This window comes from Pogona vitticeps, chromosome 7 (genome assembly GCF_051106095.1).
Source record: "Pogona vitticeps strain Pit_001003342236 chromosome 7, PviZW2.1, whole genome shotgun sequence".
NCBI classification, from domain to species: Eukaryota; Metazoa; Chordata; class Lepidosauria; order Squamata; family Agamidae; genus Pogona; species Pogona vitticeps.
Window position 1 is genome coordinate 8858155 of NC_135789.1, and position 27204 is coordinate 8885358.

At 48.0% G+C, this 27204-nt stretch overlaps 1 protein-coding gene across 4 annotated transcripts in view; it reads right to left on the reverse strand.

Moving 5' to 3' along the window:
- The window catches only part of CAMTA1 (calmodulin binding transcription activator 1), a 583032-nt gene that overhangs the window by 324548 nt on the left and 231280 nt on the right, over positions 1-27204 (reverse strand). For all 4 annotated transcript variants that reach the window (XM_078379134.1, XM_072977723.2, XM_072977721.2 and 1 more), the window contains exon 4: positions 20906-21041. In XM_078379134.1, coding sequence (XP_078235260.1) covers positions 20906-21041 — 136 coding nt within the window. The remainder of the gene's footprint in view (positions 1-20905; positions 21042-27204) is intronic.

Genomic DNA, 27204 nt, shown 5'->3' on the forward strand with positions numbered 1-27204 from the left:
AGCGTAAACCTCCAGAGACTGCTCTTGTTCTGACTCAACTTCAGGGCACTTCTGGTGGCTTTTAGGACACGACCCGCCACCCTTTGCAAAGAAGGAAGTGGGAAAACGGCCCTGTATGTCCTGTTTGTTCCCAGGTGAGAGAAATTATGTTCAGGCACCGAACGTGGGGGTCCTGAAGAGAAGCAGGCCTCTCCATTAAAGCTTGCAGCCTGAGGAATGGCGTGGCTCGAAGAAAGGGGTTGTCTTTTCATTCCCCACACACAACCACCGGCCCACCCATCTGCGTTTTTCCCAGCCAGGCTTTCTCTGTGACTTGCCGCCAAAGGAACTGAAATGGTGGCTCCAGACACCCGGGGGCCCCACAAAAAGGCTTTCTAAACCATGGCCCCCATTCCCAGGACGGGCCTCCTCCTTCTCCTCCTTTAATGAGAACAACATTGGCTCAGCAGATCCATCACGGTAACGTTCCTTACCGTTACAATTCATAATTAATCTCTACAGCGATCAATAATTCAGCATTTGTTTATTGCCCTGCTGGTTGTATGCTCGAGAGACCCCTTGGTGAGGATCCAGCGGAAGAGAGGAGGGCTGGCTGGGGCTCTTGGTATCATGACACAGGGGCTGCCAAGACTCACACAAACACACACACACACAACCCCAAAATATGCAACCAGGGCTGCTCACCACCTGAGGCACCTGTCCATGGGTTCACAGGAAATATTTGTGAAGTCATGCCCTGTGGGGCACCCATGGTGTTCACACACACACACACACACACACACACACACACACACACACACACACACACACACACACACACACACACACACACACACACACACACACACACACACACACACACACACACACACACCGGGACTTTGAGATCTGGTCTACGACACAACAAAGCGAACAAAGGGGAGGGAAGGGACGTGCAAGAAAGTCGCTTTTTTCAAAAGGAACCAGTAAGAACGACGTTACCTTACTGGAGTAACAAACGACAGCTTCTAGCTATTGAAAAAAATGTACCGTCAAGGGCGTTTCAGTGACATTTCCGACTGAGATTTGTGAAGAGTTAACACCATTTTCCCAGAAGCTACAAGTATAAATTTTCCCTTCGGAAAAAAAAAAAGTAGCAAACACAGGCCGAGTAACAAAAATGCAATTAGCAATTCATTAGGTTGCCATTATTGCATTATTGTAACAATAATAACAGTGGGTGATTTGTTGAACATTATGATGCGGGATAATGTTTACGTTTAACTCTCCCGGCTCTGCGCCGAGCCCGTTGGCTCTCCCTACACACTCAACCCAAAGCCGATCTTCCTGTAACAGAGAACACAACCACTATCTCTCGAAATGGCTCGGTCAAGTCTTTCGTCTCCTCAACAACAGGGCAATGGCCTTTTCCAGCTGCCTGGGGGCACCACGGCAAGTTTTAAAAGCCGAACGTTTTGGAATCCAATCTGGGCGCCTGGATTGAGTCCACCAGGAGACAGCAGGTATCTCCATGAAGCATCTGGCAAAAATCTCATGGCTATCCACCAGAATTGGCAAAACTGGTCCAGAGGGACCATTTTCCTAAGTCCCTTTCTCTAGTAAGAGTTCAAGAACACAGGCCATTATGTGACCCACACCCACAAACTGAGTTTGGTCAGGTCCATGAATGACGGTTCTTTTGTAACGCCAATGGATCCTCATTGAACGCGTGAGGCAAAGCCACCTTGTCCAAACAGAGATGGATCACGACAATGAATTCTAGCAGGGGAATATGCATGGCCCATCCGTACTGGTCAAGTGCCCCTCAGCATGGAGGTTCCTCAAGGACCTCTGTGTTTGACCATTATTCAGAGACCTCTCTTCCTCACTCGTGTTTGGCTTCATCTCCTAGACTTCACCACAGGAAACCATGTCAGGGAATCCAAGCATTCGTTCCACAAAAGTTGTTCGTAATAATCCATACGAAACACCGCCACCCCGCAAAGAAAGAATGGCAATCAAATGGGGGAGGGATGTGGATTTCTCTCCAAGAAACCGGCTTGTTCCCGGAGGTTTCAGAGAGAGGGAGGGGGGAGGGAGAGAGAGAGAAAGACAGCCTCTCTAAATTAATAATAATAAAAAAGTGAGCCAGTAATAAACTAAATTACAGGCAACCTATCAGGAATTTCAGCAGCCGACAAGAGCCAAAGTTTTGCTAGAGGTTTTCTAAGGAAATATAATGAGTTGTATAATTTATGCTGCCAGAAACAGTCGCGAAATGTAACATAAAAGGGTAATATTTATTCGCGATGCATTAGGGAGTTTAAAAAAACAAAAAAAAAACACGAGGCTGGATATTTTCCCCGATTCTTCTGCATTCTTCTCCTTCTATTAATAATTTTCTCGCGACGTGGGAAACACAGATGGAAGATACATGGCTGCGTATTTACAACCAAGAAGAGGCATCCACTCAATATTGAATTTTAAAAACGGCTCTACAAGGGGGAGAAATCCTTAAACTTACAAGGCACAAATTATGAATAAAGCACAGACAGATATTGGTGTTGAAAAATTTATTTACAGGGTTGCGGGTATAGTTACGGCACCGTGATCAACAGAGTTTTAAAAACTCTAGCTGGGAGGGTCAGGATTTTCTGCCTTATCTTGTCCACTTTTCAAACTCAACGAAGAAAAAAGCCCATTGGATAACCTTTTGATTTGAAGGATCATATCAATTCTCCGATTCTTTCATAGACTTGTGTGGGTGCATGGGGTGGGTGCATGCACGCACGTGTGTGCGCGCACACACACACAGAGGAATTTTAGAGAAGCGATTTAATCACCTCGTTCAGGATGTATTAGGGGGGTCTCTAAGTATCTTGACATTGCAGTGCTTAACGTAACTGTATTAAAAGACATTAAAAATGCAAGGAGAGATAATTAAGCAAAATAAATTAAAGACGCTTCCTGAAATATTCTGCAAGACAAACACTTTTGGGCTGCTTAAATGTTTCCTAGCAGATGTTCGCCTCAGCTTGTTTCTTCCTTCAGCGGAACTCGGAACACAAAATGTTTAGGCGCAACCCACCACATGGTTACCTACCGTTCCCCCGGCCTTAACGTCCTCCCATAAACATTCCTGCAGCAAAAAGCATCTCCGGAGCAAGGAGGCAAACGGGTTTTGGGGAGCTTGGGGGTGGGTGGAAGACCATGTTAGGTGAAGAAGGTAGTTATCATTTTGAGCTCTTTTTTTGTCTCTCCCCCCCCCCCCACCATTGCAGAGGCAGTGATAAGCAATAGATTTCCTGAAGCCTCCATACGGGCCACGGGCCAAGAAAGCAGTACTGGTGCAATGAGAATCAAAAAAGTGGAGATGCTTATGGATAGGTCCCGAGTCTGGATTTAAAGGTCCTGTGATGTGTCTCTCTCTCTCTATGTGTGTGAACATCCAGTTCTACAGCAATAGCTCGCCTCCAGGTATCTGCCTCCAAAGCCAGTTTTCCCCCTTGATCTCAGCCACTTGCATTACTCCTCCTTCTGCACGTCATGGACTGGGGTGGATGGGAGCAGGGGGAAGAGCCGACTCCTGAGGGGGCTGAGCTGCAGGCAAGCACCCCATCCCACCCACCCCCAGGAAAATCTCAAAGCGAGGGCCCAGTGAGGTCGGACGTTCAGAGCATGCAGTCATAAACGGCATCATAGAACAGAAAGGGCCCCCACGATCCAACAGAGGAACCCCCTGTTGGGTTCCTCGGTTGGAGGAAGCCCCCATTGGGTTCCTCGGTTGGTGGAACCCCCCGTTGGGTTCCTCTGTTGGAGGAACCCCCTGTTGCGTTCCTCTGTTGGAGGAACCCCCTGTTGCGTTCCTTTGTTGGAGGAACCCCCTGTTGGGTTCCTCTGTTGGAGGAACCCTTTGTTAGTTTCCTCTTTTGGTGGAACCTCGTGTTGGGTTCCTCTGTTGGAGGAAACCCCTCTTGGGTTCCTCTGTTGCAGGAACCCCCTGTTGGGTTCCTCTGTTGGAGGAACCCCCTGTTGGGTTCCTCTGTTGGAGGAACCTCCTGTTGTGTTCCTCTGTTGGAGGAACCTCCTGTTGGGTTCCTCTGTTGGAGGAACCTCCTGTTGTGTTCCTCTGTTGGAGGGACCCCCTGTGGGGTTCCTCTGTTGGAGGGACCCCCTGTTGGGTTCCTCTGTTGGAGGGACCCCCTGTTGGGTTCCTCTGTTGGAGGGACCCCCTGTTGGGTTCCTCGGTTGGAGGAACCCTGTGTTGGGTTCCTCTGTTGAAGGAACCCCCTGTTGGGTTCCTCTGTTGGAGGAATCTCCTGTTGGGTTCCTTGGTTGGAGGAACCCCCTGTTGGGTTCCTCTGTTGGAGGAATCTCCTGTTGGGTTCCTCTGTTGGAGGAACCTCCTGTTGTGTTCCTCTGTTGGAGGAACCTCCTGTTGTGTTCCTCTGTTGGAGGAACCTCCTGTTGTGTTCCTCTGTTGGAGGAATCTCCTGTTGGGTTCCTCTGTTGGAGGAACCTCCTGTTGTGTTCCTCTGTTGGAGGAACCTCCTGTTGTGTTCCTCTGTTGGAGGAACCTCCTGTTGTGTTCCTCTGTTGGAGGAATCTCCTGTTGGGTTCCTCTGTTGGAGGAACCTCCTGTTGGGTTCCTCTGTTGGAGGAATCTCCTGTTGGGTTCCTTGGTTGGAGGAACCCCCTGTTGGGTTCCTCTGTTGGAGGAATCCCGTTGGGTTCCTCTGTTGGAGGAATCTCCTGTTGGGTTCCTTGGTTGGAGGAACCCCCTGTTGGGTTCCTCTGTTGGAGGAATCCCGTTGGGTTCCTCTGTTGGAGGAACCTCCTGTTGGGTTCCTCTGTTGGAGGAACCTCCTGTTGGGTTCCTCTGTTGGAGGAATCCCCTGTTGGGTTCCTTGGTTGGAGGAACCCCCTGTTGTGTTCCTCTGTTGGAGGAACCCCCTGTTGTATTCCTCTGTTGGAGGAACCCCCTGTTGTGTTCCTCTGCTGGAGGAACCTCCTGTTGTGTTCATCTGTTGGAGGAACCCCCTGTTGGGTTCCTCGGTTGGAGGAACCCCCTGTTGTGTTCCTCTGTTGGAGGAACCTCCTGTTGGGTTCCTTGGTTGGAGGAACCCCCTGTTGTGTTCCTCTGTTGGAGGAACCTCCTGTTGGGTTCCTCGGTTGGAGGAACCCCCGGTTGTGTTCCTCTGTTGGAGGAACCTCCTGTTGGGTTCCTCGGTTGGAGGAACCTCCTGTTGGGTTCCTTGGTTGGAGGAACCCCCTGTTGTGTTCCTCTGTTGGAGGAACCTCCTGTTGGGTTCCTCGGTTGGAGGAACCCCCGGTTGTGTTCCTCTGTTGGAGGAACCCCCTGTTGTGTTCCTCTGTTGGAGGAACCCCCTGTTGTGTTCCTCTGTTGGAGGAACCCCCTGTTGTGTTCCTCTGTTGGAGGAACCTCCTGTTGGGTTCCTTGGTTGGAGGAACCCTGTGTTGGGTTCCTCTTTTGGTGGAACCCCCTGTTGAGTTCCTCTGTTGGAGGAACCCCCTGTTGGGTTCCTCTGTTGGTGGAACCCCCTGTTGGGTTCCTCGGTTGGAGGAACCCCCTGTTGGGTTCCTCTTTTGGTGGAACCCCCTGTTGGGTTCCTCGGTTGGAGGAATCCAACAGAGCTCCCTGACGGATGGACAAACATGGCTAATTCAAAGCCTCCAGTGAAGAGGTTGAGAAGAGCCGCTTTCCCTCTGAAGTAGTCTAACGCATGCTGAGTGGATAGCTCAAAGGGGCAGAGGTTGGAAGTTCGGTTCCACACTCAGCCTCCTTGATGCCATGAACCATAGGGTTCCTGTCCAGCTCTCCCCTTCTAGGAGGATGACGACGCTTTGCACTGTCAGGACTTCTTCTCGGTGTCTAGTCGGAATCTCCTGCCTCAAATTGGGATCTATCCCTGACCCCTTCCTTCTGAATGCCAGCCAGCTTTGTTTTCCCCCTTCGCAGCCCTTCGCTTCTCTGAAGATGGCTTCTCTACACCCTTCTCAGTCTTCTTGTCTTCAGTCTTCTCGTCTTCACCTCCGAACATCTGCAGCATCTTCAAGAGCTCCCTATGGGGCTTCATTGCTCGGCTCTTCACTGACTGGATTGCCCTCCTCTGGATACGAAGCTGCTTCTCAATATCCTTCTTAAACTGTGTTGCCCAGAGCCAGACACAGGATGACAGCCGAGGCCCTTGCGCCTGCTTCTTCCAGGGGATCACCTCTACACTTGTCTCCGGCGGGTCTGGGCAACTTTGGAAAATGCAACTGGAATTCTCAGGAAAAGCAGCATTGCTCTTTTGCAATGGGGCCTTGGCCCATTTTTTCCATCTTTTAACAAAACCTCCCACCTCCTCATGCCTACAGAGATAAACCTTGGTGCGAGCAAATGTCTCAAAAGTTCTCCCATGTCAAAAAATGTGAAAAAAGGCAGAAGGAAAGACTGCAGAAGACCTTGAGCATAAAACAACACCCCTAACCAGAAGGCAACAACTACAGCCAGCCATTCCTGAAATTTATGTCTGTCTCGTAAATCATGCAAAAAGGATTCTCCTGCCCACGTTTCTTAGTGTGAAACCAAACAGGTTGTGTTTTTCTTTTAAAACACAAAAACTTGCATTGCTTTCTAGAAGTTGAAACCCAAAAACAAATGTGGATTTTTTTTTCCCCCTCCCATTCCCTGGCCTAGAGCTTTTTTTTTTCTATGCGTCTTTGTTATAATTCAGCCCATTCACAATATGTTTCCAGAAGAATTAGCTGCAAGAAGACAGACAAAGGAAGACACTCTTGGCTTCTTTGAGGATTTATTGCTCTCTCCCATCCTTCTGGGGCTGCTTAAAACCGTCAAGCATTTCCATCTGGTAGGGGAAGAATTTTCATCCTATAAACAAACAGCGGGCTTCCTTGGAGGCAAGCTCCAGCCTGCCCACTCTGCTTTTAAAAAAAGGAACCCAGCCTAACGTCCTGTCTCTGAGGAGAGATAGGGCCGGCCGTTAGGTATTTGCAGGTATACTGCACTTGGACATGGAGGCTCTATTGAGCAGCCAAAAGGAGATCTTGCGCCGCAGTCTCTCAGGGACAGGTCCCCTTAAACCTAACGATCGCTAAGAAAGGAAAGCAAAGCCATTTGAAGCGGCTTTGGTGCAAAGCTGAGAGATTTTCTCTCGAGCACCGAGAGAGGAGACAGCGGTAGAGAGACCCGAAGAGTGGAAAGTGTTTGCTTTTAATTTATGTTTCCTGCATGAATACATTAGGATCCCCTACACAGAGGAAGGGTTATTGATATTCACGTCCCCTTCCAAGGAGCAGCCCCCGGGGGGCCCCCGTTTGTGAATTAATAAGGATCCGTATCCCCCCTTCAGGAACGGTAAAGGGAGGCTCCGATTTCCCCGGCATGCCCTCTCTGACGCACGAATCGCTAAGGAGCCGTAATGACCACAGCACCGGTATATCACAGGCCGCGGCAAATATTTTCCCGAAATAAATCCCAAATAATCAATTTGTGAAGAGTCAACATTTTTTAAGCACTCCTTGTAATAAACGCCCGCCTGTCGCATCCATCACCACGATGGCGCGGGATTTACGGCCGGGCAGATGATGGCAAACAGACAGAAGCTTTTCTCCCGACTGTCATGTAAATGCTTCAAATGGGGGGGGGGGGGAAATAATATATACGGCGTCCACAGCCGATAGTGCTCTCAAAGGGACGGCGCTCTGAAAGTACACAAATGCCCTGTTCTCCATTCGAGGGAGTCCCACTTTTCTCCTCTGTACACTTTGCTCTTTTCCTCAAAACAGGCCAGGCCAGCCTTCACCTGTTGCAAACACGAGCCTAAAAATCAGGCTGCCTTGGTTTGGAAAAGTCCAGCACCCTTTGAAACGCCAGCAAAGAAGGACGCTCTCTACCTGTCCCGCGGCCCCTCAGGTCACCCACCCAGTCCACCCAAGCTGAACCGAAGGAGCTCCTTCGAAGGACACAAGAAAAGACCCTCCATTCCTCCCTCCCATATAATCCCCTCCCTCTTTTAAGACACACACACACACACACACACACACACACACACACACACACACACACACACACACACACACACACACACACACACACACCTCGTGGCCGGCAGTCCCAGAGGGTTTTTTAAATGCAGCATCATGCCTTGTTGCTTTTCAATGTGTTTTTGAATATTGATTTTTCTCTACCAGGTTAGCGTGGTACTTGTTTGATCCATAGAATCATAGAATCACTGAGATGGAAGGGGCCTATATTCTTTTTAAATATTCTCTAAGATTTTAATATTTGGAGGCTTGCTGGTTTTTAGCCTTTTTTGTGGGACATGGTGGCACTGCGGGTTAAACCGCAGAAGCCTTTGTGCTGCAAGGTCAGAAGACCAGCCATCGTAAGATCGAATCCACATGATGGAGGGCGCTCCCATTGCTTGTCCCAGCTCCTGCCAACCTAGCTGTTCAAAAGCATGTTAAAAATGTGAGTCGATAAATAGGGACCATCACAGTGGGAAGGCCACGGCGTTCCGCGTCTAGTCACGCTGGCCACATGACCATGGAAACTGTCTACAGACAAACGCTGGCTCTACGGCTTGGAGACGGGGATGAGCACCGTGCCCTAGAGTCGGACACGACTGGACTAAATGTCAAGGAGGACCTTTACCTTTACTGCCTTTTAAAAGATGCAAGCCATCTTTGGTCCTTTTTTAAGGAGAAAGACGGAGCAAAACATATTTTAAATAAATAAATAAATAAATAAATAGAAGCAGGGCCTTCTTAGTTACTGCCCCACCTCGGTAGAAAGCTCCCCATTAGTGGCTGGTTTCTGCAGAAGAGAAAACTCTCACCCATTCCATCCAGCCTTTGACATCACAGTTAACTAATACTCTCACTCCTATACTACTACCACCACCAGCAGCAGCAGCAGTAGTAATAGTAGTGGTGGCAGCAGCAGTACTTTTGACCTCAACAAGATTTGTCTGAGGTCCATGTCTGGAGACCCTAACAGCCTTCTTCTGTAAACACCGCTTTTGCTACAGCGGTCTGATGTTGCTCATGGAAATTATTTTAATAATGGCTCCAATTTCAGTTGTTTGTTCCGTGGTTCTGTTTCACCGGTTTTAATTCTTGCCTTATAGTGTTTATGTTGTGGTCTGCTTTGCAAATCAAAGGGGAGCATTTACAGAGCGCAAACTCTTAAGATACATCACATTTCCTGGAGTAAGCCCCCCAGCGGGTTGAAGGGCTAAATTCTCTCAGCCTTTCACGAGATAACTAGCCAGACAACGGATTACTGCGATCAAGCTCTTACTTCTATCCGTTTTTGGCTCCTTAATGTAGTTCCCCGTTGGACAAGGGCTCGGTGGTAGCTTCCCAAGGCGTAGCGAGAATGGAAATTTCCAAAAGATGAAGGGGATCTGGATGGTTTGTGTCAGTGGACGCCCGCATGAATCATGTCTGGTCCCTTGCAATCCACGAAAAATCAAGCAGTAAAAAATGAAGAGTAACAAAAAGATCATAAAAACAAAGCAGATGTTTGGAAACTTGGTTTATGTCTAGATTAATTCTAACCCCGCCGCCTTGTGTCGCCCCAAGATCAGCTCAGATTGTAAAGACAATCCGTAAATCATGATGGGAACAAGTTTTTTGTCCATGTAACCACAGGTGATTTCAAATTCCTTAATAGGTTTTGGATTAATAAAGTTTTATTAGTCCCCTTGCCCCCATTCAGCTTCACTTGGAATTAGCAAAGATTGATAGTGATCATTAATAATGCTTCTATTACTAAGAGGGCTTTTTTAAACAACCTAGTATTTATCTGTAGTGCAGTCCAATACACATTATTTTAAAAGGGTTTTTTAAAAAACCTAATTTCATGGGGAATAGATCCATTGATTCGAGAGGTCTTATCTTAAGTGCTGACTGACCAGATGTTTGCTGGTTCGGTGGGTCTCCTTTAATATTCAATGGATTAAGGGCAAGAAGTGAGGGTCACAGAGCAACCAAAATTTTGCAGAGTGAGCAAACAGAAATGGGAGCTGCTTTCCGTTTCCCTAAAACCTTGGCCTAGGGGTGGGTGAAGGTGCCTAGACAGGATGCTCCATTTGTGGTCCAGCATGAAGGTGACAGCAGAATCTTAAAGCTGCAGAGCTGGAAAGGACTCTGTGGATCATGGAGTCTGACTCCTCTCAAGGAGGTCTAGCAGGGAATCGAACTCCCAACTTTTGGCTCCACAGCTAGAGACCTAAACCACTGTGCTATCTCACAGAGCTGGAAATGTCTTGTGTCCCTTGCAATGGGGTGGAGGGAACGCCAGATGGGTTGAGAAATGGGCCAAACTCTTGAAATTAGGCTGAGTTAGGGTGTTGACTTGCTTACCGCACCTTCTTACTTTGGTGAGTCCTCAGGGAGGCAGGAGAAATCACCTCCTTTTGTGGTCCTCCAGAAGTTCACATGACTTTTCTGGCAGGCCACCAAGAAAAACACAAGCAGACACAACTCCCGGAGAGAGCTTCTGGCCATCCCACTAGTCCTCAAGGGCGAGGGCTAGGCTGGACGGCCCTTTTGGCCCACTTTGATTCAGTGGATCTACTTTACGGCGCCTGTAAATCGGCATCCTGGAGGGATCAGGTGTTTAGGAGTTGGGGAGATGGTCTTGAAAGGACACCGAGCACCCCTGCTCTACACAGCAGCCCCTTGGAGTGCTAAGCCGAGCCCTGTGCCCAGAGGGGGGAATGGGGGGGAAGCGGGTTTCACTCCCTCCCTGCAAGCAGCTCCTCTCCTGTTTTTGCTGAAATGCATGAAGCAGCCGGTCTGAACAACATGAACCTAATTAGTTTGCAAACGACACAGCTCACCTCCGATGGAGAGTCAAACCCATGTTAAATTAAAGCAGATCAGAGCATCCGAGGAATAGTTTTACAAGATTAGCTCCAGTCTCACAAGTCGCTTCGCCCTCCAGCAATAACCCAGGAGTACATTTTGCCAACATTGGCGAAGAAATGAGTGAGGCAAGCTTGGCTTTTTTAAATTCTCTCTCTCTCTCTCTCTCTCTCTCTCTCTCTCTCTCTGTCTCTCTCTCTCTCTGTTGCTATTCCATGTCCCAGCAGGGATTCTTTACATAATGCTGGAAAAGCCGATAGGTCACTTATTAAGAGGGGGCTGGTTCTTAAAAAGAAAAAGGAAAAGGCAGTGGTGTGCTCCCAAACGCTCTTTCCCAAATCCCAAGCTGTGTGGATAATAATATACAATGATCTTTTGTGATTTATTTTATTTTTTTCCCCCAAGAGCAATGTTCTGGAACGTATAAAGTGAACCACCCAAAACGCCCGTCATCTGGGCAAATCTGCAGCGGTGTCAAAGGATGATAGAGGCAGGAATGGATGCTTGAGATGGCAAAATTCTCAGGATGCGGACCTTTTCTCCCCATAAGACTCTCCTTTGGGTGGAAATCAACTCAGGTGAAAGGAAGGGAGAAAGCATCACCTCCTTTCACAAGACAACTAGCCAGAGTGCAGCCAACGTACGAATTCCATGCTTGTTCTAATAAATTGGGGGTGAGGGGCATACGTTCGTGGTGGTCAGGAGCAGCCGTTTAAACGGGAGAAATGCCACTGTCCTCATCAGATCCTTGGGTTTTCCTCCCTCAAAGTCCAGGAAATCAAAGAACCGCAGGGCTGGAAGTGAACTCCCCACCACCACGCGCACACAAAGGGTCCTGTGGTTCAGCCACCCTCTCTTGGGTGGTAAATGGCTCTGCCACCCAGGGGTTATGCAAGATCTAATATGCACACTTGCGCCCGTCCCTCCGGATGTTCAGGGTTGGAAACTGCAGAGGTGCCAGTGCTGCGGTTGCCGGAGGCCCCTCCAAGGCCCATCAGCATGAGCAGGGGGTGGGTGCCAGTCAGGAGCCAAAGGACTGGGCAAAGGATCTGGCCGCCGGGGAGAAGAGAAGAAGGAGGAAGCAGAAAACCGAGGGCACCTAGCAGAAGAGAGGATGAGAGGGCTCCCCAGGCTGGCCAGATAGATGCCCACGGAGCATCAGAAGATAGAAATGCCGACTTGCAGCAAAAGCCACCCAAGGTCTGGCCTCTTCTTGCTCCGGCTTCAGAGACAGATAAAGGAGGCGGTCTTCTCCTGTCTCCTGGTCCACTTTCCCTCAGACCACTCCAAGGCTGAGATGCTTCTACATCCCATGCCCCCTTCCTCGTCCTTCCTTTCATCCCAGTCAGACCTTACAACTCTCCTCTCCCCTCACAGAAGCCACACTGAATATTATACGATTTCCTGGTGCCACCGAGCATCCCACGCCACCCTCTCTGCTCAGCTCCTCAGGACCAGATGCTTCTTTCAGGGAGCATCCTCAAGTCCTCTGGAGGATGGAGTTAAAAGCTCCATAAAAACCCTGCCCAAGCGCTTATTTTTCTTGCAAAAATTAATAGCTGCATCTCCCCACCCACCTCATTTCTGTGTCCTTGGCTTCGTTTATATGTAAAAATATCACTTCCCCATGACTCTGGAACTCCCTCCCACTGGAGGCCAGCCTGGCCCCATCTTTGTTGTGCTTCCGCAAGCAGGCAAAGACCTTCCTCTTCAGGAAAACTTTTCCTCAATGACTGGTGGTCCAAGAGGGTTTTTTTTTAATGGATCGTGGGGGCTCTGTTGTAAATGTGTTTTTTTATTTTATTTACTGTTTTTAATCAATTGCTTGCTTAATTCTTTTTTTTTAAGAATCGTACACTTTCTGTTTTTAGCTTTTCGATATTGTCTTTTTAACGGCGTAAGCCGCCTTGGGTCCTTTTTAAGGAGAAAGGCGGGATAAAAAAATATTTTAAATCAATCAATCATTAACAAATAAAGGTGAGCACTAATTTTTGTAAACATGGCTCCCTCCCAAGAAAAGCTCAGTGCCTCTCTTGCCTCTCTGTTATCGCCGGCAGTCAAGGAAGCTGGCTTCCGGCTGCCCTAATGTGATTTAATTTTTGTGTAATTTGACCCCGAGGAATGGCTCCAAATTAGACAAAAGGAAATCCCAACCAAACAATTTGAGGATTTCTCAAGGTAGCGGAAGGTGCCGTCTTAGGAGAAGGTGGACCTCCTTTGGCTGAGATGCTTAAACAGAGGCTGCGGGGGGGACATCTGTCCGGGTTGGCAGATGCCCTTCATGGTGGGAGTGGACCAGAAAGCCCTTGAGATCATCCCCATTTCCGATTTCGGGTGATTTAGGTATTCCATGGACTAAGCAGCTTATCTGACAACCCGAGACCAGCCTGAACACAGAGCTCTTTTTCAGAGACCCTCCTGAAAAGTTAGGATCCCTAGTGGGGTGCTCATAATCTGTCTGGCAATGTACAGGAGGAGAGCCTTAGCTCGGGTGGGACCTCCACTCTGGAGGGGATCCCTGCCCCCAGGCCACCCCAGATTTGTGCCAACCCCGTTACAAATTTGACATCTCCTTCTGCTTTACCTTGGCTCTCGCCTTATTTTTTTTTAAATGCAAGTTGCCCTCAATGATATTGGAAAATCTTGAATTTTTAAAATTATTATTATGATTTGAATACTGCATTGGGATGTACTTTAAAAATTCTTTTTGTAAGGAGTGCCTGGAATGAATGGCACGATGCAAAGCAACCGACTGACCGCCCTTCGCCCGGGACAAGGATGGGGAGACCGTTCTCATTCACACATGTAATTCCCGGGTATTTATAGGAGGTCCTGCCCATGGAAAAGACAGCGCCATTAACCGAAGCACCCAGCTGTAAATTCAGCGCACCGTCAGTCAGGAAAGGAGCCAGAGTGACTTTCAGCTCTCAGCTTTCCTTCTATTTATTAGTTGAAATTTTTAATTATGGCAAATTGATTATGAGCACCCCACTAGGGGATCCTAACTAATTAGAAGTTCAGAGAGGATGATGGATTGGGGGCTTTTGAACAGCTGCCGTCAGGAGATTTGAATACGGTAAAGACCGAGTGAATTCTCGATGCTGAAATAGCTGGGAAAAGCGTCTATGTGTGCAGGGTCAGACACTCTTTGATGGAGCAAAGCCCATCAATGCAAGAGAGAGAGAGAGAGAGAGAGAGAGAGAGAGAGACAGCAAAAAAATGGCAGAACGGGGATCCACCCATCCATTTCCTCCTTTTCCAAACACACCCCTTTCTTCCAAGAAGTTTCAATTCAGGATTTGGCACAGAAGGAAACATACTCGACATATCGAAGGTCTCTGTCAATCTGGAAAACCACTGAGCTTGGGGTGACGGGGCTGATAGGAGCTAGGGATGTGCTAAGGAGGGAAGGATGCGGCCCCACCGCAAACCTCATCCATCACTCAGCATCGCACCCACACCTAGTTGAAGCCCCTCAGAATCCCACCTGTCTGATGTTCATACCTGTGATCCCACTTTCAGCTCATGACATTGGCTTGTCCCATGAAATTGCACTCTGGGGGCAGAAAAGCATGAGAGAGACAGCAAATCTTTGTTGCAGCGTGTCCTCTCACCTGGGAGAGGAGAGCTCCTGGTTCAGAGTCCCAGCCAGCTCTGCTTTCCACCAACACTTGAGAGTTTTCCATTTTTCTGTTCCCACTGACATTCGAGATCTGGTGGCTAGAGGATTTTTAATTTTTTGTACTTGCACATAACTCCTTTTCTCCCCAGTCCTCTTGGTCATCATGGTATGGCCTTGATAATAGGAGGTGCTGCTATCCATTCTTTGTCTGCACAGTTGATTCCCCACCTTCCCTGAATGCTAAGTTTTTGCTTTCCCCCTCCAATTTTAATTTCATTTCCTCCTCTGTCCCACCCATGCTGAGTTTCACTCCCGTGTTCATAGCTGTCCCTCTTGGTTTTGCATCATTCCCCCGGTGCCTTCACCTAAGTCAGTAACACAACTGTTGAAGAGCACCGTGCCCAAGACAAGCAGGTGCCACACCTTTCTCAAAGCCCACTCTGATGAAGGAATCTCTGCGGGGCTCAATCTGAGCAGTTGCACAAACAGCTGGGAATATACAAGGCGATACGATCTCTCAGCCTTATGCCTGTAGAGTTTCTTCCTAATGAAATTGCCAGTGGGGATTTTGTCAACTACTTCGCTGAAATCAAGATAAATTACATCCACAGCATCCCCACAATCCACTAAGCCACTAAACCAATAAAAAAAGTGAGATTAGATTAGTCTGGCAGAAATTATTCTTCAGAAATCCTGGGTTGCTTCGACCGCACGCTCTATGGTTCAAGATGCTTGCAAACGTACATCCGCAAAACTCAGACTGGCGGGTCAGCCACTTTCTATAAGCTGCTTCCTCTGCTCTGCATTCATTCTGCAGCCAAGGGGAGCTCCAAAGCCTGAGCTCAATCAAAGGCACTAAGTTTTTCCCTACCAAGTCATTGGCAAATGCATGAATCATGTTGTGTACATGAGAATACAGTTTTCTCGGAAGACAGTGGCTAAGGAGGAACGAAACCATTGACTGGTTGTTGTGGGTTATTTCGGGCTCTTTGGCCATGTTCTGAAGGTTGTTCTTCCTAACGTTTCTCCAGTCTCTGTGGCCGGCAACTTCAGAGGACAGCACTCTTTCTTTCTCTAAGCTATCCATCCCCTTCTTCCTCACTGTAGCTTCAAACATGAACTCACTCCCATCATCCCACAGCTGGTCAGCCCCAATTGTTTTGACTTTCCCTTTTTTCCAATACCCCACCTGCAAGTCTCGGCCGCTTCTCCCCCCCCCCCCTCTACATGCAAGGCTTAAAAACCTCCTCCTTCCCAGCCCACCGCACATCACACCATGATCTCTCCACCCCTGAGGAGCAACAGCCTCCTTGAGAGCCAAGGTCCACAGAAAGAGTGGAGGCGGTGGAAGAGGGAGGACCCTTCGATCCATCTCATCTCCCAGAGACATCTGGACGAAGCCTCAAGGATGGTGGTACCAAGAACATAATCTTTCCCCTGGTTTTCCATTTCACCTCTTCAAGGGCTTCCAGCTCTTCCTCTCCCATCTACAAATCTCCTTTCGTCACTTGCCTCCCTCCCGGTGTTTTGGGAGCATCCTCATGGCCTCCTGTGCCTTCATCGGAGATTCGCACCAAGTGGCCCTGCTCCTCAGCGGACATTATGGTTTCTTGGAAAACAGACCTTTCTCTCAAAAGGACAACCTCTGAAAAGCACAGGAGTGCTAAATACTGCAGGTTCCTCAACGGGCATGCACAGAAAGCATGATTTGAAGGAGACGGAGGCGTGTGTGTACCCAGCTTGCATGAGAAACCTCAGCAGGACTAAGGGCAGTTCTCTTGGTAGTCAGGGAAGACAAGCATGCATGGCCCCTTGCAATGGTTCTGAATATTCCAGAGCCCCCCCCCCAAGAGTCTGGGAGCTGGAAACGGAAGGTGAGGAATTGCTGGAGGACCTGCAGGCGAGGAGGTTGGGAATTACAGGAGATGGGAAGTTGGTAGGAAGGGTTTTGACCCCAGTGGCTCCCTGTTTGTCCATCTCAACCCCCAACCCCCATGCATTGGCATCATGCAGGAATATGCTAGAAGCACCTGGCTCTAGTGGACCAAGCTGGTGGTTCTCAACCAGTGGTACCCATACTGCGTATGAGAAGCAAGGCGGAGGGCTTTCATAACCATTGCTAAGAACCCCCTTCTCTCCTCCCTACAGGGGTGAACTGCCATGCCCGCCTGTGGCCTTTCACCAGGCTGGAAGCCACCTTAAGTGCCCCGTTGTCATTGCCTGCTAAAATGAAAACAATAGAATAAGAAAGTGCTTCTTTCTACCTGGGTGGGACTCCAAGGGTGTCTCATAAGGCGATTGGTGGGACAGAAGACCAAGGAAGGAAGGAAGGAAGGAAGGAAGGAAGGAAGGAAGGAAGGAAGGAAGGAAGGAAGGAAGGAAGGAAGGAAGGAAGGAAGGAAGGAAGGAAGGAAGGAAGGAAGGAAGGAAGGAAGGAAGGAAGGAAGGAAGGAAGGAAGGAGAGGGGGAAGGAAGGAAGGAAGGAAGGAAGGAAGGAAGGAAGGAAGGAAGGAAGGAAGGAAGGAAGGAAGGAAGGAAGGAAGGAGAGGGGGAAGGAAGGAAGGAAGGAAGGAAGGAAGGAAGGAAGGAAGGAAGGAAGGAAGGAAGGAAGGAAGGAAGGAAGGAAGGAGAGGGGGAAGGAAGGAAGGAAGGAAGGAAGGAAGGAAGAGGAAGGAAGGAAGGATGGAAGGAAGGAAGGAAGGAGGAGAGGGGGAAGGAAGGAAGGAAAGGAAGGAAGGAAGGAAGGAAGGAAGGAAGGAAGGAAGGAGAGGGGGAAGGAAGGAAGGAAGGAAGGAAGGAAGGAAGGAAGGAAGGAAGGAAGGAAGGAAGGAAGGGAAGGAAGGAAGGAGAGGGGGAAGGAAGGAAGGAAGAAGGAAGGAAGGAAGGAAGGAAGGAAGAAGGAAGGAAGGAAGGAAGGAAGGAAGGAAGGAAGGAAGGAAGGAAGGAAGGAGAGGGGGAAGGAAGGAAGGAAGGAAGGAAGGAAGGAAGGAAGGAAGGAAGGAAGGAAGGAAGGAAGGAAGGAGAGGGGGAAGGAAGGAAGGAAGGAAGGAAGGAAGGAAGGAAGGAAGGAAGGAAGGAAGGAAGGAGAGGGGGAAGGAAGGAAGGAAGGAAGGAAGGAAGGAAGGAAGGAAGGAAGGAAGAGAAGGAAGGAAGGAAGGAAGGAAGGAAGGAGAGGGGGAAGGAAGGAAGGAAGGAAGGAAGGAAGGAAGGAAGGAAGGAAGGAAGGAAGGAAGGAAGGAAGGAAGGAAGGAAGGAAGGAAGGAGGAAGGAAGGAAGGAAGGAAGGAAGGAAGGAAGGAAGGAAGGAGGAGGGGGAAGGAAGGAAGGAAGGAAGGAGGAAGGAAGGAAGGAAGGAAGGAAGGAAGGAAGGAAGGAAGGAAGGAAGGAAGGAAGGAAGGAAGGAAGGAAGGAAGGAAGGAAGGAAGGAAGGAAGGAAGGAAGGAAGGAAGGAAGGAAGGAGAGGGGGAAGGAAGGAAGGAAGGAAGGAAGGAAGGAAGGAAGGAAGGAAGGAAGGAAGGAAGGAAGGAAGGAAGGAAGGAAGGAAGGAAGGAAGGAAGGAAGGAAGGAAGGAAGGAAGGAAGGGAAGGAAGGAAGGAGCGATAGGGGGAAGGAAGGAAGGAAGGAAGGAAGGAAGGAAGGAAGGAAGGAAGAAGGAAGGAAGGAAGGAATGGAAGGAAGGAAGGAAGGAAGGAAGGAAGGAAGGAAGGAAGGAAGGAAGGAAGGAAGGAAGGAAGGAGCGATAGGGGGAAGGAAGGAAGGAAGGAAGGAAGGAAGGAAGGAAGGAAGGAAGGAAGGAAGGAAGGGAAGGAGCGATAGGGGGAAGGAAGGAAGGAAGGAGCGATAGGGGGAAGGAAGGAAGGAAGGAAGGAAGGAAGGAAGGAAGGAAGGAAGGAAGGAAAGGAAGGAAGGACGGAAGGAAGGAGGAAGGAAGGAAGAAGGAAGGAGGCTGATGATGGGTGGAAGGAAGGAAGGAAGGAAGGAAGGAAGGAAGGAAGGAAGGAAGGAAGGAAGGAAGGAAGGAAGGAAGGAAGGAAGGAAGGAAGGAAGGAAGGAAGGAAGGGAAGGAAGGAAGGAAGGAAGGAAGGAGCTGATGATGGGTGGAAGGAAGGAAGGAAGGAAGGAAGGAAGGAAGAAGGAAGAAGGAAGGAAGGAAGGAAGGAAGGAAGGAAGGAAGGAAGGAAGGAAGGAAGGAGCTAAGGAGCTGATGATGGGCGGAAGGAAGGAAGGAAGGAAGGAAGGAAGGAAGGAAGGAAGGAAGGAAGGAAGGAAGGAAGGAAGGAAGGAAGGAAGGAAGGAAGGAAGGAAGGAAGGGAAGGAAGGAAGGAAGGAAGGGAGGGAGGGAGGGAGGGAGGGAGGGAGGGAGGGAAGGAGGGATGATGGATGGAGGGGATGGAGGGATGGATAAGAGGGGGAGGCAGGAAGGAAGGAAGGAAGGAAGGAAGGAAGGAAGGAAGGAAGGAAGGAAGGAAGGAAGGAAGGAAGGAAGGAAGGAAGGAAGGAAGGAAGGAAGGAAGGAAGGAAGGAGGATGGTCAAGTCCAGTGGGAGAAACCAGGCAGGATCTCAGTGTGGACATCCAGGCAGCCTTAAATGTTAGGCAAACCAAAAACACAGAAACAGAACTTGCATTTTCTTGTGCCAATGCACGTCTGACAGAAACAACAGACCCCTTCTAACAATGCCAGGTTTGATAAGCAAGGTTTTTTGAAGGTACACAAGCCCTTCCTTCCACCACTTCACTCTCTCTCTCTCTCTCTCTCTCACACACACACACACACACACACACACACACACACACACACATGCGCGCACACACACACACACACACACACAAACCCCGCTGCAGGACACTCATGCTGGAATGGGGGGGGGAGCCCTCCATTTTCATTACAGAGTTTTAATTCTCTGGGAAAGTTATTTTCTGCTGTGCCGCAGAAGCACGGAGATTTGAACCCGCGCCGTTAGAGGCAGTTCAGCCACGCGGCGCACATGAGTGTGTGTGTGGGTGGGGAGATGATGAGTGAGAATTCAAGCATCTTCTTGCACACAGCGTTCCCACGGACCCCTCTGGAGACCATTTAATTATTAAGTACGCAGTGGGGGAAGAAATGGGTCTCTAACGGCTCGTGGTCATTATAGCTCCTTATTCTCCCACAAAGCATTTTCTCTTCTCAGCAGAGATGACAAACACACCACCGAGCATCACATCTCTAAAAATAAGCTGGCATGTATTCAAGGGCGATTATTAGTATTATTTTTTAAACTTTTACTTTCGTAGAGGTTTTTTTTTCCAAATAGGCAAAACTGGTTCAGTGGTAGCAGAAAGTTAAACTTTAAAGCAGGAAAAAAAAGTCCATCCAAACAAAGGCATTCAGCCAATTGCTAAGAAAGAAAGAAAAAAAGAAAGAAAGAAAGAAAGAAAGAAAGAAAGAAAGAAAGAAAAGGAAAGAAGAAAGAAGAAAGAAAGAAGAAAGAAAGAAAGAAAGAAAGAAAGAAAGAAGAAAGAAAGAAAGAAAGAAAGAAAGAAAGAAAGAAAGAAAGAAACCTCTGTATTTTAGAGGTTGGGTTTATATATATAAGTTTTTTTCCTACATCTGAACACACTTCTTTTTTTTAATGCCGTTGCTACTACTCTTTCCCAGTTCCAGAAACCATTTTCTACTCAAAACGTCATTTGTGAAATGCAAAATGGATCAAAATGTTTGACATTTGGATTTTTCAGAAGGCCTCCCTTCTCCCCCCGCCCCCTTCCAGTCTGCTTCTTAGGAGCAGTTAATTCAAAGTGTGAAAAACATACCCAAGTCATACGATGCCTTCTACCTGCTACCAACGCAGCTTTCAAAGTATTTCCATAAATATATGCACACAGACCGTGCCCTTCCAAACACCAAACGTCATCCTGGATGGAAGGGTGACATCCAGACTCTCTCTGCTGATGAGGACCCTCAACTACCCTTCATGACCAAACCATGGAAGAAGCTACCCTCCAATCTGCTCAGTGGTCACAACTCTCTTTTGGCACAGTAGAAAAGTCTACCTTACACATGGTGGCTCCCAGGAGCCCTACAAGCCGTAAAGGAACATTTCGACGCTCTTTCCGTCCTACGTGGAGTCCCATAGAAACGGTGACCAAATGGCCCAACGAGGCTGCCGGAAGACGAACATCGATGCCCAACTAAAGCAACCCTTCGCAAGAAACAGGACCACCACAAATGTCTTGGCAGAACATCACAGAGGAAACAAGAGAAGAAGAACTTTGGACCGTTGAACTCCCGAAATCCCACCATCAACGCGGCCACTGCATCTGCTGACAGCGAAGGTCATCCAGAAAAAGTCCCTCCCCCCTCCGAAGACTGAGGACCCGAATGTGTCAAGGCTGTGTCACACAGTGGTTAGAGCATCGCTTACCTCCACCCCCTGCACCTTCAGCTTCATGTGGTCTTCTCGGGTGGTCTTCCCGTCTTTCCGCTTTTTCCAGCAATATCCATCTTTCCTGTATTTCACTTTCTTCCTGTTGTAGAGGATCATAGAGCCATTTTGAGGCCTGGAGGAAAAGGGGGAAGAAAGGAGAGGACTCAGCAACGGTGAGAAAAATCCATCAGCCTCGCAGCAATTCCCATGTCAAGCCTGTGAAAATGAGCCATCATGGAGGTAGTATTGCAAACACAGCTTCCAAAGCATATATATATACACACACAAAACCCAACAATGACAACTCTGATCAAGGAAAACTGTTCCTGGTTGACAGTTCTTTGTGGAGAGAGGAACCACACAATGTTCAGGCCACATAATGTTCAGGCTGAATCTGCCCCTGAAGGTGGATGATGGGCCCATTTCAGGAAGGCAGCTTTCTCCAGGGGGCAGAGAAAAGTTTTCCCCACTAGCTGTGCTGCTCAGTTTATTAGGCTTTCTGTAATTAAAATAATGAAAAAGAGAAGCTTCCTGAGATCTTGGCAACTAATGCATGAAGTCTAGGATAAAAGCTGCTATTGTGGTACAACTAAGAGGGGGAACGGGATCAGGGGGCTCCATACCAGCATCCTACTGGGAGCAAAAGCCCCCGGCTGGAGGATGGCATCCCCTGTCCACCTCCCTCTCCCGGCACAAATCCTGTCACAGCAACAGACCATTGGGTGACCATAGCTGAGCCCCTTGAAGTCTCTTCTTCCCCTTGCTTGTAATTGGGGTGGGTGGGGATTTGTGTACATGGAACATTTTGACCAAAAGGGTGATGCAGGTTCTAACACACACCCGGACGCTTGCATCTGGAAGCACACGCAAGCTTCCCAGGGTATCACAACCAGGTCCATGGTGCACAAGCTTTCCTCCAAAGTCACTAACACGCCCAGCATTTTCTCTGCACAGGGGCAGAAGGGCACTTGGCCACTCAGAAATCCCCTGCTCCAGTGGTAGGGCAGGATCGAACCAAGATTTCCTCCTGGATCGGCACAGCCAGAGACTGGAAAACCTGACCAAGCTTGGGGCGCAGCTCCCATTGCACCTCTGCCCGCATGGACGGAGAAGGAATACAGGCAGTGGAGGGATGGGAGGGTTGGCAAAAAAGCCCTACAGAGAATCATTAAAATTGCCTAGAATATCATCGCGTGCCAGCTATCAACCCTGGATGACATCTTCACATCCCGCTGTCTGAGGAAGTCACACAACATTCTTAGAGACTCTTCCCATCCTGCTTACAGCTTCTTTGAACTGTTGCCATCTGGCAGAAGATACAGAACAATTAAGACTCGGACCACATGTTTTCTGAATAGTTTTTATCCCAGAGCTATAATTGCACTTAATAATGAACTTAAAGACCACCAGCAGTGAATAGTTGGACAGTGTGACTTAGCCTGTGGTGTAGATGTTTGTATTTTTAGGGGGAGATTTTTAGTGGGTGGGGAGTGTTTGGGGATTTTTTTTTAATGTGTGTGCATGCGGGTCTGGTCTCTGGGTGTCTGTGTGAATTTCGTTGTATGTGTATACTGTGTGTATACTTACAATGACAATAAATTTATTTAATTTGATTTGATTGGCAAAACCTGAGGGCCGTGTTCCCTCTGGAATTGCAAGTGGCTTCCTCTGCTTTTGGTCAGCCTCTGTCCAAAAAAAGTTTATTTATTTGTTTATTTATTTAATGTCCACAATTCCCTTTTCTCTCAAAAATGTGCTTCTTAGGGGAACAGCTCTCAATGTCCATTCGAGATACAGCTGTATTTCTTCCATCTACTCTCTCTCTCTCTCTCTCTCTCTCTCTCCAGTTGCTTCTCCATATGGCAAATTGATATAATGCAAAAAAAGGCCGGCCTTGTGCCGCATCGGGAAAGGGATGCTGAGGCGAAAAGGAGAGAACAGAATTCCCCGGGAAGAGCCCATGTATCATGTTCAGAGAGCAGCCACGGAGATGGTTGCAAAAAAATTTATAGAAGTACATTAGTCACAGTAATTTGGCTTTGGAACATGAAGAACAGAAAGAAATACAACAACATTAGCAGTGGTTGCGACAATAAACAACTTCTGGGGGCTGGGGGGGGAAGAGGAAAGCTGGAGTTGGTGGCTTTCGAGCATGTTAATCTCTAGAAGTTGTGGAAAGTGAAGCAAAGAAGCTGAGGGTGAAAGGGAGGCCACACTCCCAGAACAGAAACACACACACACACACACACACACACACACACACACACACACACACACACACACACACACACACACTTACTCCTTTTAGATCTGGGTGTTCAGAAATGACAATAGCATCTCTCTCTCTCTCTCTCTCTCTCTCTCTCTCTCTCTCTCTTTCTCTCTCTCTGGAAGCGTTCACACAGAGCAACCTTGGCCAGAAATCTCCTAAATGCTTTCACAGCATTTAGATAAACATGTTCTGCAGGTTTCCATGACTCGCTTCCAAAACCTACTTGACCTGTTTCATGCTTGCCTCAAAGGATGCGTCCTTCCATAATGAGTCATCCCGGCAGTTTACTAAACTGTGGTTGTGGGTGGGTGTGGGTGTCTCTGCCTGGGGGTGATTTTAGCTTATTTTCCAAGGAGCTTTTCAGCAGATCTGCTTATTCTTCCTGCTTCCAATCTGTGGGTTGTTGTTGTTGTTTTTCTCCTGCCTTCTGCCTAATGATTTTTTACTACTTCTTTTGTTTCCATCCTTACACTTTGACCTTATTGGCTCACACCACTCCCCAGGGCAGTAACACTTTTAAGCCTTTCATGCTGGCTTTGGGCCCTTCAAGAAATATGCCCCCAAAAACGGCAAGGTTGCACGCCCCAGCTGTCGGTAACAAAACCTCCCGAAAATCCCCCTTCTTTCCCTCCCAGTGCCTCTTCCTCCTCTGTCCACAGCTCTCTGTGGCTAGATTACCCTTTCCAACAGATGCCCCCTCTGGTTCTCCAGATTTCACCTAATCGGTCTTCCTCCCCATTTGTGCACAGAGTAGTAATGGGGGGTCATGGCCTTCCAGAGGGGTGTTTGATTTCTCTGGGACTACAGCAACTCAGCAACTGGCTAGGTGGGGCAAATCTTCCAGGACTGGGAATTTAAAAAACATCTGGGGGGGAGAAGGGGGCTCCCTTTCCCATGCTGGCCATAATGCCCCCGGTCTTTAAAATCCCGTATGTCAAGGCGGAATCTGGCTAAAACCAGAAAAATAAATAATCTGTCATTGGCTATGGGACCACCCCTGAAACCTGCCAACACAGAGGGGCCCTTTCATAATATAACTTTTGAACTGCAGAGCTGGAAGGGACCCTATGAGATCATCAAGTCCAGCCCCTCTCAAAGAGGCCCAGTGGGGGAATCAAACTCCCAACCTCTGGCTCTGGAGCCAGAACCACGGAGTTATCCAGCAGTTCATTAAGGATCATCATCATCATCATCATCATCATCATCATCATCATCATCACCAGAGCTGGAAGGGACCCTATGGGATCATCAAGTCCAACCCTTGTTAAGGAGGCCCCATTGGGGGAATCAAACTCCCAACCTCTGCAGTCAGAGACCTCAACCATGCAGCTAGCCAGCCGTTTCAATGCTTCTAATAGCAGGTCCACTCATGTTTAACCTTCACAATTCTAGATACTGGTCTCCGCAAACTCAGTGGGACCTGAAATACTAAGAGTCGTAGGAACTTTTGTGGAACCATACCATGGGTGAAAGAAGTTGTTCGTGAAAAACAGAGTGAAAAATCACAACAGAAAACACCAAATTAAGGAAGGACAATGAATAAAACAACCCCTATAATATTTCTTTTCTCCTGTTTGATTTGTGCCACTCCCATAATGCCAATGCAAGAACAGGTGATACCTTTAATCAACCATTAAGAATATAAAACAAAAAAAAAAGCAGAAAAGAAAAAAACAAAACAGCAAGCTTTCGATGATAAATCATCTTCTTCAAGGCTGTGCTCCAAGTTCTTGTGGGTTGTTCCAAACTTATATGCTGTTATTAATCTCCCAGATTCACATGGCTGATGATGTGGAGGCCAGGTTCGTTTTCTTAGATGGAGTGTGCCAGCTGTTTTCAGCTGGCCTTTTGGAATTTATGGGCCATCTCTTAAAACAAAGGACAGTCAAGCAATTTGGGGTGCCCCACGCCCCCTTTTTTCCTGCTTTTTCAAAATTCAAAGAATTTATTTTGTTTTTGGCCGGGGGAAGGAAAGAATTCCTAAGCACATGTCCTGCCTCTAACAGAGTTGAGATTAGGAATTTAGTTAAACCGCGACGTCTACGTTGGCTTGGGCATGTCGTGAGAATGGCTGATGGTCAGATTCCCAAAGATCTCCTGTATGGAGAATTAGTGCAGGGAAATCGCCCCAGAGGGAGACCATGGCTGTGATACAAGGAGATCTGCAAGCGGGATTTGAAGGCTTTAAGAATGGACCTGAACAGATGGGAAACCTTGACCTCTGAGCGTTCGATCACGGCATCTCCCAATTCGAAGAGACCCTTGTCCAGCAGGCTGAGGCAAAGAGGCCGTCCTGAAACCAGCAAAATCAGGGAGCTGGACAGGGGACAGATTAGATTTGTCTTTAGTGTGGAAGGGACGGTCACTCTCGAATTGGCCTTCTCAGCCACACTAGATGCTGTTCCAAGTCCTCCATACAGAGCACATTACCATAGTCTCTCGAGACTGAAGGATGCCTAATCTTAAACCGCCAGAAACAGTCCATTTAAGCCATAATGCTGGGACGTTTCATTTCTCTTTATTATTATTATTATTATTATTATTATTATTATTATTATTATTATTATTATTATTATTATTATTATTATTATTATTATTATTATTATTATTATTATTATTATTATTATTATTATTAAAACAAGTATTTAAAAGCTTAAGTTCCAGTGCCAAAACATGGCCATGCGATCTTCTTCCATGCAATGCAGCCTTAAAGAGAAAAAAGTCTAGAGAGGAGCAAAGAGAGAGGAGGAGATTTAGATGTAAAAACCGGAGATAAGAGCAGGAGAGACCAGGGACCCTTTCATTGCCTGCACAACCGTGGGAAACAAGCCTGTTCACACTTCCCGGAGGAAAACACAGATCAGGCATGAAAAGGGAGAAGCCCCATCTCCAGGCTCTGATCTTCCCATTGCAGGATATGCTCCCTGCACCCTTGACCGGCAGCTTTTCTTGCATTTTGTCTCTACCTCTTCTTAGACAGCTGTAGACCAGGGTCTTCTGAAGAAGCCTTAACAGAGGTTGGGCCCTTAATGAGTAATTATTAGATCCCCTGGAGGAATCGGCTCCTGGCATATTACAGGGGCTGCTTTCTGGCGAAACCTGAGGTCCACATCTTGACCTTCTCATTCTTTAAAATATTATTTTCAAAGAGAGCCGATCCCAGATAGGGACCCAACCCCCCAATTTTAAGAACAGCCCTTCAGTCCAGGCTTCCCCAGGGAAAAAAAAAAGCATTCCGTTCTTAGATAAACGAGGGTCACATTTAACCCGATATGAATTCTTCCTATGGATTTCTGTCGGCGTGGAAGATGGGGGACGGCGGTTCGGGGAGAGGAAGAAGGGGAGAGGGAAGGATGGAGGTCGGGAGAGAAAGACATGAGCTGGTTGAGAGAAAAATACGTTCTTCCGCTGTGCTTATCTCTCCCAAACACAAACAAGGCCAGGAGTAATAAATTGATGGCTAAGGCTAGCCTGGAGAGATCGAGAAGATACAAGAAGAGCTGCATGGGGTGGGGAGGGGGGGGGAAACCACATTCAGCTGCTACATTACATTCCACAAAATAATACCCCAAACCAATCACACCAAAAGATTGTGTCTCTAGATTTTTTTTCCAGTGGGGGATTTCTTCCTTTTCTCTCTTTGTCAAATTTGTATCCGTCGGTTCACGGCGTGAGGTGGGGGGGGGGGGTAGAGGAATATTTCCAAGCCTCTGGGATATTTTGCCTAAAATATTGTTGCGACTTGCGGAGAAGAACCCAAAGGAAGCTCAGCTGACGGGCTTTGAACCAGGAGGAGCTATCTAGCCCCGGCTTCTGCCTCCAGGAGAGGGTCAGGTATACTGCTCTTGAACAAAGAGGCTCCGTTGGTTGACTAGTCTTATTCTGTGATTGCTTTTCAGCAAACCTTGGCCTAATTAGATAAACAGTGATAGTAGCCGACTGCAGAAAACCTCGCATTATACATTACACAGGTATATAAAGGAAGCAAATCATTCATTTTGGCCTTCCCATGGCCTCTTACAGG